The sequence below is a fragment of the Wyeomyia smithii genome, chromosome 1 (assembly GCF_029784165.1).
Source record: "Wyeomyia smithii strain HCP4-BCI-WySm-NY-G18 chromosome 1, ASM2978416v1, whole genome shotgun sequence".
Lineage (NCBI taxonomy): Eukaryota > Metazoa > Arthropoda > Insecta > Diptera > Culicidae > Wyeomyia > Wyeomyia smithii.
The window spans coordinates 57,147,181-57,160,510 of NC_073694.1; the positions used below are offsets into that span (position 1 = coordinate 57,147,181).

Consider the following 13,330-nt stretch of genomic DNA (forward strand, 5'->3'; position numbering starts at 1 on the left):
AAAATAATTTTTGTGCTCGCGTGTGCATTGAAATGGTAAATATGCTGCGGCAATAAATAAAATCCCAAGTTCAGTTTGAACTTCAATTCCCAAAGTTTCAATAACTTTCGTCTCAAGATGGGGAAGAGCACGATGTTTGATTCGGCGATGAATAACAATTGCAACTCCACCGCAGGAACCCTGAATCCTATCATATCTATGAACCACGTAATTGGGATCATATTTTAATTTAATGTTAGGTTTCAAAAATGTTTCAGTAATAATTGCAATATGCACATTATTTACTGTTAAAAAATTAAAAAGCTCATTCTCATTGGCCTTCAATGAGCGAGCATTCCAATTTAATATTTTAATTGTTTTATTTAAAATCATTGCTAAATTTTAAATTAGAAACAATTTTAATAGTAAAATTTGTGCCTATTTGAATGGCTTCAAACATTGATTTTGCCTGCAACATGGCGTTCATAAGATCGAACATTGCCTGTTGCAAAACAGAAAGTTTACCTGCCGTAATAGGCCCCAGGCAGTTGACATTAGAAAAAATATTTTCGGCAGCAATATTAGCTGGAGTAATAGGTGTACAATTATTTTCTAGCGTGTTTTGCTTACCCATATTAACGGTCATTTTCGAACTACCAATACTAGGCGGTATAATGTTCGAACTACCTGTAACCTGTGCATAAGTTAAACGGGTATGCAAAGGAGTAGGTAAACTATGCGTCACTGGTACGCTTGGAGAATTTTGTTTTGAAGTTGGTTTTAATTGAGAAATTGAATTTTGTTTACCTTGCCTTGCCTTAACAATTGCTAAACGGACTGGGCATTGATAAAAATTTGACATATGGTTGCCGTTACAATTCGCACAGCGAAAATTTTTACTCTCTTTCACAGGACATGTGTCCTTTTTGTGAGAAGAGTCTCCACAATTTAGACATTTTTGGTCCATGTTACAGAATTTGGAACCATGGCCATAACGTTGGCAAGTACGGCATTGGGTGATATGCTTTTCACCTCCGCCATACTTCCTATAAATTTCCCACTTTACACGCACATTATACAATGCATGTGCTTTTTCAAAAAATTTTAAGTTGTTAACCTCATTGCGGTTAAAATGAATTAAATAATTAACAAGGGAAATTCCAGTTCTCTGACTGTTTTCGCCTCGTGATTTTTGTTTCATTAGAATTACTTGGGTAGGGGCTATGCCAAGTAATTCTGTTAAAGTAAGTTTGATCTCATCAACGGTTTGATCGTTGGTGAGACCTTTCAAGACAACCTTGAACGGCTTGGCGTTCTTGGTGTCATATGTAAAAAATTTGTACATCTTGTCAGTTAAATACTGAACAAGACGATCACGACCCTTTACTGAGTCGGCTAATAAGCGGCATTCACCTCTGCGGCCTATTTGATAGGTAACTTTAACGTCAGAAACAAACGTTGAAAGTTCCTTTTTGAATATATTAAATTCAGAAGAAATAGTTACCACAATAGGTGGAACTTTCTCCTTTTTTAAAGATTTTCTAGAAGCTGAACTGCGAAACTTTGACAGTCATGTACGATTTTCATTGCAAGTTTTTGACATATAGTTTATCTTGGTTAAAAATGAACAAAACCTGACTTTTTATTTATATGCGATATAATTTGACAATTTCATGGCCAAGTAATAAAACCCTTTAGACTTTAGTCTTTTGCGTAGCGCCCAAACCACTCGTCGAGACACTTCCCGCCACAGCGCGGTCAAAAAGTAACCCAAGGCAAACGAAAAATTGATCGCTTCCGCTGTCACCCTTAACGGTCACCTAATCTGAGTAACGATCGAGTTTACCGAGCGCGGACTATGCAGAAAATTTCAAGCAAAACGAGGAATTTATATCGTCCTCTAAATAAAACCGAGATTGTTTACCAACCGGCCAAAAGGCGCGCCGTGACTCACACGCGGCGTGTGGTGTAAGTTTCTGCCGGTCCGTGAAAATGGACGTGAATGTTTCTGCTGGCTGCTCTATAGGTGGCATGCCGACCGACCAACCGACGGACCGATGCTGCTAAGTCTGTCGTGTCATTATTTTGCTCTATGCTACCAGCGGATAGAGCGAACGTAAAAAAAAATATTTGCTTTAGGGTTCGGGGAAATATTTTGCATACCATGAATTTCTCGGTGAAAGAGTTGCCGGTTGGAATTTTTTCGTACCACGTCAGCGATTTGATACATTCCTTCGCTTTTAGATTTGATTGCGCAGAACAAAAAAAGGATGTAGGATAGTCATTCATTTACACCACATATTGATTGCTAGTCGTTGATTCCGGTGGGAGATTGATTAGGATTAATCCCGTGGGTCAAGCAAGCAATTATTCTGCGGTAGCCATAAAATCTTATGGTTTTTTCTGTTTGTTTCATCCACCAGACTCACCAAGCCTGAAACGTTCGCCGACTGTATCGGAAATGAGCTGCCTTTCGGTTGGGAGGAGAGCTACGACCCTCAGATCGGAACGTACTATATCAACCATAACTCGCAAACGACCCAGCTCGAGGATCCCCGGTTGGAATGGAAAAGTAAGCAGGAGGAGATGTTACGCGAGTATCTCTGCTCCGCACAGGTCACACTGGAGGCAAAGAAGGAGATCTTCAATGTGAAAACACAACGGCTGCACCTAGCCCAGGAGGAGTACAACCACCTGAACACGCTGGCCGCCAGTAGGACTAGCTGTAAGCAATGAAGTTTTTTTTTTAGAAAGATCAACTAATCAACCAATTTGTTTCAGTATGTTCTTCCACAAGCTCATGTAGTACAAAGTTCGATCCTGAACTACTGCGAGCGGACCTCGCATTAGCCAAGGAGCGCGTGTTCCGGCTTAAGAAGGAACTATCTCGGATACAAAAGGAAATGAATAATACTCAGAAGGGCGTCGATACACTGTCAAGGTAATTTGAAAACCATCCTTAAAAAACCAAAACAGTTAAATAATTTTTTTCCATTCCAGTGTCGAGCAAAAGTTGAATTCTCACATAAACGGCTGCTACAACATAACGGAGGCCCAGGCCATACTGGAAGAGGTGAAGAAGATCCAGAAGTCGCTTATCACCGGCGAAAAGGAGAAGAAGGAACTGATGAAGAGTCTGGCGCAGGTGAAGGACGATCTTACGAGACTCCAGCTGCGGCAGGAGAGTCCGGATGCTTCGACATTCAACCTGGCGCAGGACCGCGTATGTGCGGCATCGCAGACAGACCTATCGTCGGAGAACTTCCCCATGGGAGCACGAGAGATGGCCAAAATGCGCCAAAGGTACGACGAGTGGCGAAAGCGGGTTAAGGAGATCCAGGAAAAGCTTGCGGCACTAGAGGAAAAAATAAGACCCGGAGAGGTTGAATCCGACCAGGACCGGTTGCTGCTGTTCCAGGAGAAGAAACAACTACTGCTAGAGTACCGAAGTATTACGCCCAAATCTCGTTCTGAAACGGAGATGATACGAATACAAACGGTGTGCAAACAGCTGGAGGAAGATTTGAACATGGCCTACGAGGAATCGAATCAGTGCATAGCGAACCGGTTGAAGCTGCACGAAGAGAAGCAGGCGTTGCTGCAGAAATTACTGGAAGCCCTTAAAGAATTCACTCATCTCGAGAATCAGCTGAAATCTCTGTCTGCAAGTACCCTCTCGATTAGTAGCAGTTCCAGCTTAGGATCGCTTTCAACTGCGAGCAGTAAGGGATCGCTAAGTGGACTTAGTTTCACTGATATCTATGGTGACCCACTGTCTACGGAACCTCAAATTGACATGGTAGACATAAATCGGCGGGTACAACGATTGTTCCATCCCAGTTCGGATGTTTTGTTATCACCACGAAGCAGTCTGTCGATGGAAACACCTCCTGCCTCTCCGATGAAGTTGGAATGGAACGGTGGTGAAATGCAGTACAAGAACCCCGGCCTGTATAATGCTCCTGCTCCAAGCTACGGTGGCACCGAATACAACCTAGATAAGCAGAGGTTGGATGAACAGTTACAAGAGCTGAAAATTCGCCAGCTGGGGATAGTTCCACTTTCTCCGATTTATGAGAAGCCATCTTATTTGGATATTCCCCCAGCGGTTATACTCAGTCGATCTTCTTCCACGTCCAATACTCGATCCGTATCCACAACGGTCAGCGATGAATCGGTCGCCGGAGACTCTGGGGTATTTGAAGCATCGCGTGCGTTACTTACTAACAAAGAATGCGCTCAGATCCAAATTGGTATTCGGTACGCCGTGACTGACAGCACCTTGTGTATAACGATAGAAAAGGGTCGCAACTTTACAGCACTGAGTCTACCCGATGGCTGCCAGTTGTTCATCCGTGCAATTCTTCTCCCCGGAACGGCAACTCCGTTTATCCGTACTAACGCTGTCACTGATTTCGTGAAGCCAGTGTTCAAAACAATGCTGGTTTCGCAGCTACCGCTGGAGAAGGTTTACACGAAATCTTTGCACGTGAAGGTGATGATTCTCGTGGGGCAGCGTGAAGATTGGGTCGGAAGTACTCAGATTAGTCTAGCGGAGTTTAATCCGGCGGATTCGATTAGCAAGTGGTATAACATTATTAGCCGAAAATCGATGAACGAATCGGAATCGCTCGAAGGTTGCGCCGGTCCAAGCGGAATCAAGGAGGAATCGTCGGACGAGTCAACCATTATCTCGTCACAAACGTCGACACTGACGCGTAATCAAGGCCAGGAAGAGCTGCAGGCGGTACTGGAGATGGTCTACGATGAACTGGCGAACGAGGAAGATGTCGACGACGAAGACGATGATGATGAGGAGGACGAGGAAGCTGATGACGAAGATGGAATCGACGACAAAGCTGGAAATCAAGGTAGATTAGACTAGGTTTTAAATGTTGAGAGTGTGTCTAACTGATTTCTGTTCTTCTAGATGCGACGCAACTAATGTTAGAGGAATATATGAATAGCGTGAAAGGGACGATCGCTACCGAAGAAGAAGAGGCGGCTGCGATAGCTATTGAAAAGGCAGATAAGGAAACCAACACCGAGTGTGCTTTCCTGCCGGAGAAAGGACGCCGTCGGTTGAACGATGTTGCTCGTAACAGTAACAGCACCATCGAGGAGAATTCCGTGCTGGATGATCGACTTGTGAAACGATCGCAAACATTCTCACCAAGGTAGGTCAACACGGTTTCATAAGCCGAAATAAGAGTGTAAAACATTTCGTTTATTTCAACAGTGCCGTCGCCAGCAAGTCTCGCTACATTTGTCGCTTAAATCGAAGCGATTCCGATTCAGCCATGCACTTCAATAATCCAGTAACGCCGCATCCCTTCAAGCGAGGAGCTGTCGAACGTAGATCATTGCGGTACCACAACCGGGCACCCAAAGTTTATCACAGTAAGTCCCCGAAACCCTGTTCTTTGTCCGTGCAAGCAATTCTGAAACGCCGACAAACTTTTCGTTACAGAAATGCATCCCGCTGTTCCGCGAACTAGTCTGGATCTGGAACTGGACCTGAAGGCTCAGCAAAGCAAGCTGGAAACCCTAACGGATGAGATCAGCCGATTGCGAGATCTTAAGAAACGGTTGGAAGTCGCGAGGGACAACAATGATGTTAAGGTAGCCGCATGGGCACTAGAAAACGAGGACTTCCTGAAGCTAATCAAGAACGCCGGCAGTGCCACGACACCGGAGGAAAAACATATGGCCAAACTGTTGCATAAAACTTCCAAGGAAATTTATAAACTGAGAAAAACGAAGGCAGGCAAAGGAAAACTGGATCAGATTTCTTTCAAGTAAGTTTGATTTTGTTTAGTTGGATGCGGAGATGTTTGAATTTCGTTGTGATCATTTTGCAGGGAAAAGATGGCCTTCTTCACCCGTCGAGGAGTGTCCGTACCGGAGCTACCGGCTGACATTCTACAGCAGGAAGACAGCGAGGAGCTGGGCTCTTCTAGCTCGTGCAATTCTCCGGTTAAGTGTGACGAAAGCAAAGTACGCGACCCGTCAGAGCCATCATGTTCCAAAGCCGGTCCATCGGGCAGTCAGCAGTTGGAGTATTCCTACAACGACGTTGATCGGACGTACGGTGTAGAGGTGTGAGGCACTGCTACCGGCACCCACCGTCGGAAAAACAAACAAACAAACATGACAATCATTTTGTGTACAGGTAACAAACTAGTAGACTACGCTCGGAATCGGAAAAATATGTATGTTGAGAGATAGAGAGGTATTTATTTGTTTAGAATATTCTAGAAGCCAACTCTGCGCTTTGTTCTGCGAACCAAAGCTCTACGTGCATTTACTTTATAAGAATTTAGCGAAGCTGTTTTTAGAAGCAGAAAAGGAGGAATCAGTTTTGTATATAGGTGTTAGGTAGTTTCGGGTTTTCGGCGTCTGGTGTCCGCCTCGTACGCGGCCAAGGTTGCTTGCAATTTGAAGCCAGTGAAAATGTCGGGGTGAATTGTTTTTGAATGACCAATAGGGCGGTGTATTAGTTTGGATTCTTTGCAGGGGACGAATGCGCAAAAACGGGAAAAATTGATTAGCGAATGGTTGAGACGAGAAGCTGTTGCTAGTAGAGTCAAGCTAATGTGCAATAAATATATATGTATATATATTTTTAACAACCGAAAAGCTACTAAAATTCTAATCTTCGATGTCGAGTAAATTGTGCTTCCAGCGGCATGTTTGCTACCTCTGCCAGAGCGTCGCGTGCACTCTGGGAAAGGTGTTTAAAAAGTGTTCACTGACATGCCTGAAAAGAGCTTTTCGTGAACGGTGTTGGTGAACAGTGAATGCCATCCACTGTTGGAAATCGAGTTTATCTACGGTATTTCATGCGCCATTATCGTTCGTGGAATGCTGGATAACCTTACCTTTAGGAATGCCAAAATTGGCTGCAACCAGCTACCTTATTTTTCCGTGGAGAGCTGAATACTTCTATCAAAATTAAGCACGTTGACTGCAATCTCAACGCTGTAATATTGAAAAAAATACTTAATTTAAGTCAAAAAATCAAATCTATAATCATTGACCTCTGACACTTGTAGCATTCACTGGTGACCGCCAGGGAGCCAATTACCACTGCCTTCAGTCGTAATACAGCTATACCAACCTAGCATTTCGCGGGGCAAGCGCATTCTCTTGCTCCGATTGATTGAGATGTTCGATTACAAACAGAATCGAATTTTGTAATGACGCGCGAACCATCTTTGCCATCGAGAAATGATGTATGTTCTCCTATATGGATCTAGGCTTATTCAGCTGCGTTACAGGTTAAGTTTAGATTAACAACGCAGCTGGGAATGATAGTACACTGTTTAGCGAGCTGGAAGTATTTAAATGATTTTAATCGATTTTTATTTATTGTTTAGAAGTAACTGTATAAAATGTGCCTTATGTAACAAACTACAAATCGATTTACTGAAGGTTATTTAAAAGCTAAATCACTATTGAAAATGGGGGAAAAACAGAGTCAAAAAACACGCTAAGTGCCCAATCTAACAATTATAGGTAAGGGAGTTAACTTTTTTAACGATACATGATAGGTCGCTGCAAGTTTCACACTAACAGATAGTAACAACGCAACCGCTTCCGGTAGTGTAGTATCTAGTAGGAATATCTCAATACCATGGACAGAATTTGGGTAATTAGCAGTCCAAGCTTTTTTACGTTATAGTAGGATAGATAGATAGCCTGAACTTGTTCGAACCTCTCTACACAGAGAACTGCATAAAGTTATATAATATGGTATTTTAATGTGAAACACTAGCTTTCAAATGGGGCAAACAATGTCGACTGGCCGTTGGTCGATGAATCGTTCCGAGTGTAATATATAGGGTAACACAGCGTTGGCTCGGGGTCTGAAGCCGGAGGACGACTAGGTAGAAACTATAATGATAGCCACAATGAAGGAAGGTAGAGTGAAACCAAGATAATTGCCAAGATTTGAGAATAATGACGAAAATACGAAACACAAGTCGGATGTGAACAGAGAGAAAGAGAGATATAGAATTTTAGGCTTGGTCAGAATCGTTCTGAATATAAAATTTGTTATTTAATTTTTATACATGTAGCTATCAGGATATATTTACATAGATTTTATAGCGTCTAATAAAAGAGAAAAGATCTGAAATGCGTACGGCGGTGTATGTTGTTGGATCCGAAATTTCATATCTTACAGTAATCGATAGGGAAAATCATCTATGCAACCATCCAAACACAGAAAATTGTAATTCGATTATTCGAACTATTTTACTATTGAAAATTGTCTTGTTAAAACGCAGATTTCGACCTCTGATTGGTCGCTTGATGCTTGCTTTCCCTAACACGGTCGGCTTGCTTTCCCTAACATTTTTTGTGCTTTTCCAGAGACGCGACTCAAACCTACGACAACTGGCTTGTTAGGCCAGCATCGTACTTCGAGACCAGGTGGGAGGCTCTCCATCCAGCTTTCCATCACGATCAAAAAAATTTCGCGTTCTGTATTTGAAACATATTCGTTTCTTGTTTGGAAATTGAAGTGTTCGTGTAAATCTATTTAAACAAATGATAAGTTTGAATGAGAAAGGCTGGGTCTTACCGCTAGGTGGATTAATTTGGTTTTTTTTATCTTGATTTTCAAGTGAAAGACATCTTTCCCGGATTCTATATTTTATACGATTTTTTATGGTGTTTTGTAATGAGATTGTACCAACTTATGGTATAATTTCTAGTTTTATCGTTTTTAGTGTTTGAAGATGATTTTCTTTCGAAATTTACAAGTGCAAGTTATTGTGGCACCGAATCCAGCTTTCCACGAGCGGTAATGGCGGACAGTGCACGCAGCCCATTTTGACGTTTTCTGTAGGTCGGGTGATTTTCAATCAACCTCAACCTGTTTTTCTCAAGCGAGAACTTTAAAAATGAAATATCATTTTAGATTAGATTATTTATAGTAGGATTTTATTTAATATTTCACTTTCTTTTCACAACTTTTCAACCCCGTGTTCAATTATTATAAAGTTCATCAGTTAACCCATAACTAGCCCGTTCGTCTGATATCAGTATTGTTCAAATCAGCTGTGTAGTTTCTGAGATAATGAAGCTTCGTGATTTTCACATTTTGATACATTACAGACGAAATTACAGTCCGATTACAATAAAATTCAAAAAGGTTTTATGGGGCAACTAGATATTTTATTTGAGAAAAATTTTATGAAAATCGGTCCAGCCATCTCTGAGAAAATCGAGTGAGATTAAAAAGTTGCACATACAAACACATACAGAAAATGCTCAGTTCGTCGAACTGAGTCGAGTGATATATGCCATTCGGCCCTTTGGAGTAGCGTTGCACCAAATAATGGGAAATGGGAAAAAGTTTTTTTTGTGTGGAAAGTATCGAATTTTCAGTTTAAAGAATAATGGTTTGAACTTCAGCTTGTCAAGGGCGATCCATTTCATTTCAAGAATAATTTGGTTTTAAATTTTTCTCACCTTATCATCATGTTTCGTTGAGTATGAGCCGAGCAGACGGCCGAATATTGTACAGAACATGATGATTAAATGAGAAAAATTAAAAACCAAATTACTCTTGAATTAAAGTGAATTACCCCTGACAAGCTCGCTTTCAAATCATTGTTCTGTAAACTGAAAATTCGGTACTTTTCACTAAAAAACTTTTTCCCAGCCCTATTATTCGGTGCAACTCTACTTTGGAGCACTTCCATAACTTCGGGTTTGCCAGTGATTGCTATACCTTTCTAGGAGAAAGGCAAAAACAAAACAACCCGATCAGAAAGACAAAACAAAAATGTAACAGAGGCTGTTGATTTGTTATGTGAAAAACCTTTCAGATTGTGTTTTAGTTTTGATCCCGTTAGGTGTTAAAATAACAGAAATCATAACAAAAAATATTCTACTAATATCAAACCCATATCAAACTTTGTTACTAACGTATCAGCTTTCTTAGCAGCGTCAGTTAGATAGCACATTGAACAATATAATAACAACCATTGTTATAAACAACAGGTTTTGATTGAAACGCAAAAATTGTTAGATTTGTTTCAGAACAACTTCATTTAAGGATTTGTTATTATAACTCATTTACATTAAATTTTGTTATCAAAAGCAAATGGGAAAATACAAAATCGTATCAAAATATGTTATTTGTATCTCCCGTTGATAGAATTTTGTAATTTTTAAGTTATGCTCTTCTGATTGGGAATTATCAAGGAAAATCAGTGAATTATCAAGGAAAATCAGTGATTGAATCAACGAATGGAAAAGAATTTAGTTCATAAATCTGTGTTAAAAGTAGAGGTTGTGTATGGGACACGACCGCAAGATTTACGTAGAATAACGACAGCCTGTCTTATGTCAATGTATTTCTTGCAATAGCTAAGGGACTAGACTGGTTCGATGGTTAATCAATTCGATGGAATGTGGGATGTCTTGAAGAAGTATCACGAATGGTCATCATGCTTGTCTTTTCTCCTCAGTAAACCTCTAGAGTGCAGAAGAACATCTTGCACTGCGGAGACAACTACCGTCACACTAAAGAGTAAATCAATACGCTCATGCTAGAAGAGAGCGACAAACGGTTTTTTTCTGTTGAGCTACCTGAACGCACTCTCTCTCTTGCGAGACAATGAACTATGCTGTACTTTCTCACACGTGTGAACTTCACGCACAATAATTACACTGCAGAGCTATCTGCGGTGCGTTTCACAGTTGGTTTCTTGAGCATGGCAGAAGAGGAAAAGAGATTGTGAGAAAAAAAAAATAGACTGCGTTGCTCGTGCCGCTCGTGCCGGTCGAATTTACTCTGGTGGAATTCGTTCGTAGCTTCATGAGAACTACATTTTTCCTGGTAGGTTTTTTTCACCTTCCGGACTACTCGCCAGTGGACACTGTTGTGCACTTCTGCGTTTCCTCTGTAGAGTGATTCACCCCTCTTGTTTCTATCAGATGTGGGGTGAGCTGAAAGTGTGTTTGTCTCTCTGTAAGTTGGTTGAGACACTTTAGAGTGAGAAAGAAGCAGTGTGGTGAAAGCATTTGCTACACGCAGGCACATACTAGAAGGGAAGTGCGCGGTGAATTTTTTCTCCTCTCCTTTCACATACTGAGGAAAATGACAAGCATGATGGTCATCACTGTCCAGCAAAATTCATGATGTACGTTAGCTGGTATCGCAGCTTATGCCGGAAGGTAGAAAAATGGTTACCACCTGAAAACGATGACAGAGCTCCGGTTCCGGATTACAGCGCTAGGCGAAAAGGTGAAAAATTGATGCTTTCTAGTCTACCTTCATCGTACGATGGAACTTGAGAGTCTAACTGTTGATTTTGTGAAAGGGAAGCTGTTGGATGAAGGTCGGCGGCGTGACGGAACGTCTGCTGAGGCGAATAGTGCTTTTGCGACGTCTTATTTTAGTGAAGGGCAGAAGGAAATTTTTAATTAGAAACCAAAAGTATACCATTACTGTAAGGTTAATGTACAAACTTAACTAGAGCTGCACATTGAGGCACGGCAGGGCGAATCGGTTTGCGCCGCTATTCGCGTCCACTATAACCAGAGCACAAGAAGAAAGGGCATTTTCGGCCAAGAGTTGAAAAGTGTTCAAGGGGAACGAAGTGGTCTTAGTCGGTTAACGGGAGGGTGGCCTGTACCATTTAAAGCAGTTTTCAGCTGAGCCCTGCTGGCTATCAAGATGCAAGGTGGCTCGTGTGAGCATCTGTGACATCGTCGCTCGGGTCACCGGGAGTCGAAGGCTGTAATGAAAATAGTGCGTGAGACTCTGGGTCATGACTTGAAGGTTGGTAAGTACAATGTGAAATCATAGTTAGGGCTATGCTGTGAGGGGGAGATTAGCCGAAACTCGTTTCTCAAGGCTTCAAAGAATCGAGGAAGAGAAGTTGGTGACCTTGTGCACAGTGATTTAGGAGGTCCAATGGAAGTGGTGATTCTTGTGGAATTACAGTCGCTATTCGGTTATTTATTCGCTCAAGCATAAGTCGGATGCGGAAGAAAAGATCCGTAAATACTGCAATTTGATGAAGAATCAGTTTGGACGTTGCACTCCAGGACGATAGGGGAGACGGCCGCACAAGCCGCGCTCCAGATGTCCGGGTCGTCACACATCCGTCGGACTAGATTGTCCGGAGTAGTGCAAGGCTTACTCACAGCCATCATGTCGCTCCTCACTCTTACGAAACGGGGGCATGCGAAGAAGACATGGTCAGCAGTCTCCTCTGCCTTCACGCACTCGGGACACATGGAGGACCCCGCGTGTCCGAACCTGTGCAGATATTGCCTGAAGCATCCATGGCCTGACAGAATATGTGTCAGATGGAAGTTCACTTCGCCATGGCGCCTCCCGACCCAACCGGATATCTCCGGAATAAGTCGGTGCGTCCATCTGTTCTTTGTGGAGTTAGACCATTCCCGCTGCCAGTGGAGCATCAAGAATTACTATGTCCTCCTTGATGGCGATGCTGATAGGCATCATGCCGGACAAGACACAAATTGCATCGTATGACACCGTACGATACGCACTCGCAACTCTCAGGCTCATAAGCCTGAAGGTACTTTCCAGTTTACCGCGGTAACTGTTAGTAACTAGCGCTCTGGACCACACTGACTTACCTTACCTGAGTATGGACGAAGTCTTCGCTTGCTGCCATAGACCGCTGAGCTATTGGACATCATACGAGATAGTGCTGCAATAGCCGATGGGCCACAGACATTTTCGACTTGACTCGCGAACGTGAGCTTATCGTCAACCAGAACCCCCAAGAGCTTCAAAGATCGCTTTGAGGTGATGGTGCTGTCTCCGGCTCTGACCACCGCCCGTTGCTCCGATTTACGGTTGTTCACAACCGTGATCTCCGTCTTATGATGCGCTAGCACAAGTTGTCTGGAGCGCTTCCAGTCCTCGACCTTGCGTATACGATGCGCGGCCGTCAACTCAACCTCCTCGATCGACTCACCGTAAACCTCTAGCGTTATGTCGTCTGCAAAGCCGACGATCATAACCCCTACAGGGAACTTGAGTTTAAACACCCCATCATACATGACATTCTACAACGCCGGACCCAGGATAGAACCTTGCGGAACTCCTGTGGTGATTAGGACGCTCTTCTGACCCTACTCCGTGTTCTTCATGTCAAGCGTGACGATTGCGCAATAGCGTATTCCCCTTCTCTTGCGCTGGAGTGCTACCTCCGCCGTCTTGGTGACGCAGGAGATAGCATCCAGCGTGGATCTGCCCATCCGGAAGCCGAACTGGTTACTTGTCAGACCGTGTACACCCTCCGTGTACCTTACCAGTCTGTTGAGGATAATGCTCTCAAGCACCTTGCCCGCA

At 42.8% G+C, this 13,330-nt stretch overlaps 1 protein-coding gene across 3 annotated transcripts in view; it reads left to right on the forward strand.

Moving 5' to 3' along the window:
• The window catches only part of LOC129730177 (protein kibra), a 67,918-nt gene extending 59,793 nt beyond the window's left edge, over window positions 1-8,125 (forward strand). For all 3 annotated transcript variants that reach the window (XM_055689303.1, XM_055689321.1, XM_055689313.1), the window contains exons 3-9: window positions 2,403-2,704; window positions 2,761-2,920; window positions 2,980-4,850; window positions 4,910-5,156; window positions 5,219-5,379; window positions 5,450-5,777; window positions 5,841-8,125. In XM_055689303.1, coding sequence (XP_055545278.1) covers window positions 2,403-2,704; window positions 2,761-2,920; window positions 2,980-4,850; window positions 4,910-5,156; window positions 5,219-5,379; window positions 5,450-5,777; window positions 5,841-6,084 — 3,313 coding nt within the window. In that variant the 3' untranslated portion in view covers window positions 6,085-8,125. The remainder of the gene's footprint in view (window positions 1-2,402; window positions 2,705-2,760; window positions 2,921-2,979; window positions 4,851-4,909; window positions 5,157-5,218; window positions 5,380-5,449; window positions 5,778-5,840) is intronic.
• The last annotated feature ends 5,205 nt before the right edge of the window (window positions 8,126-13,330 follow it).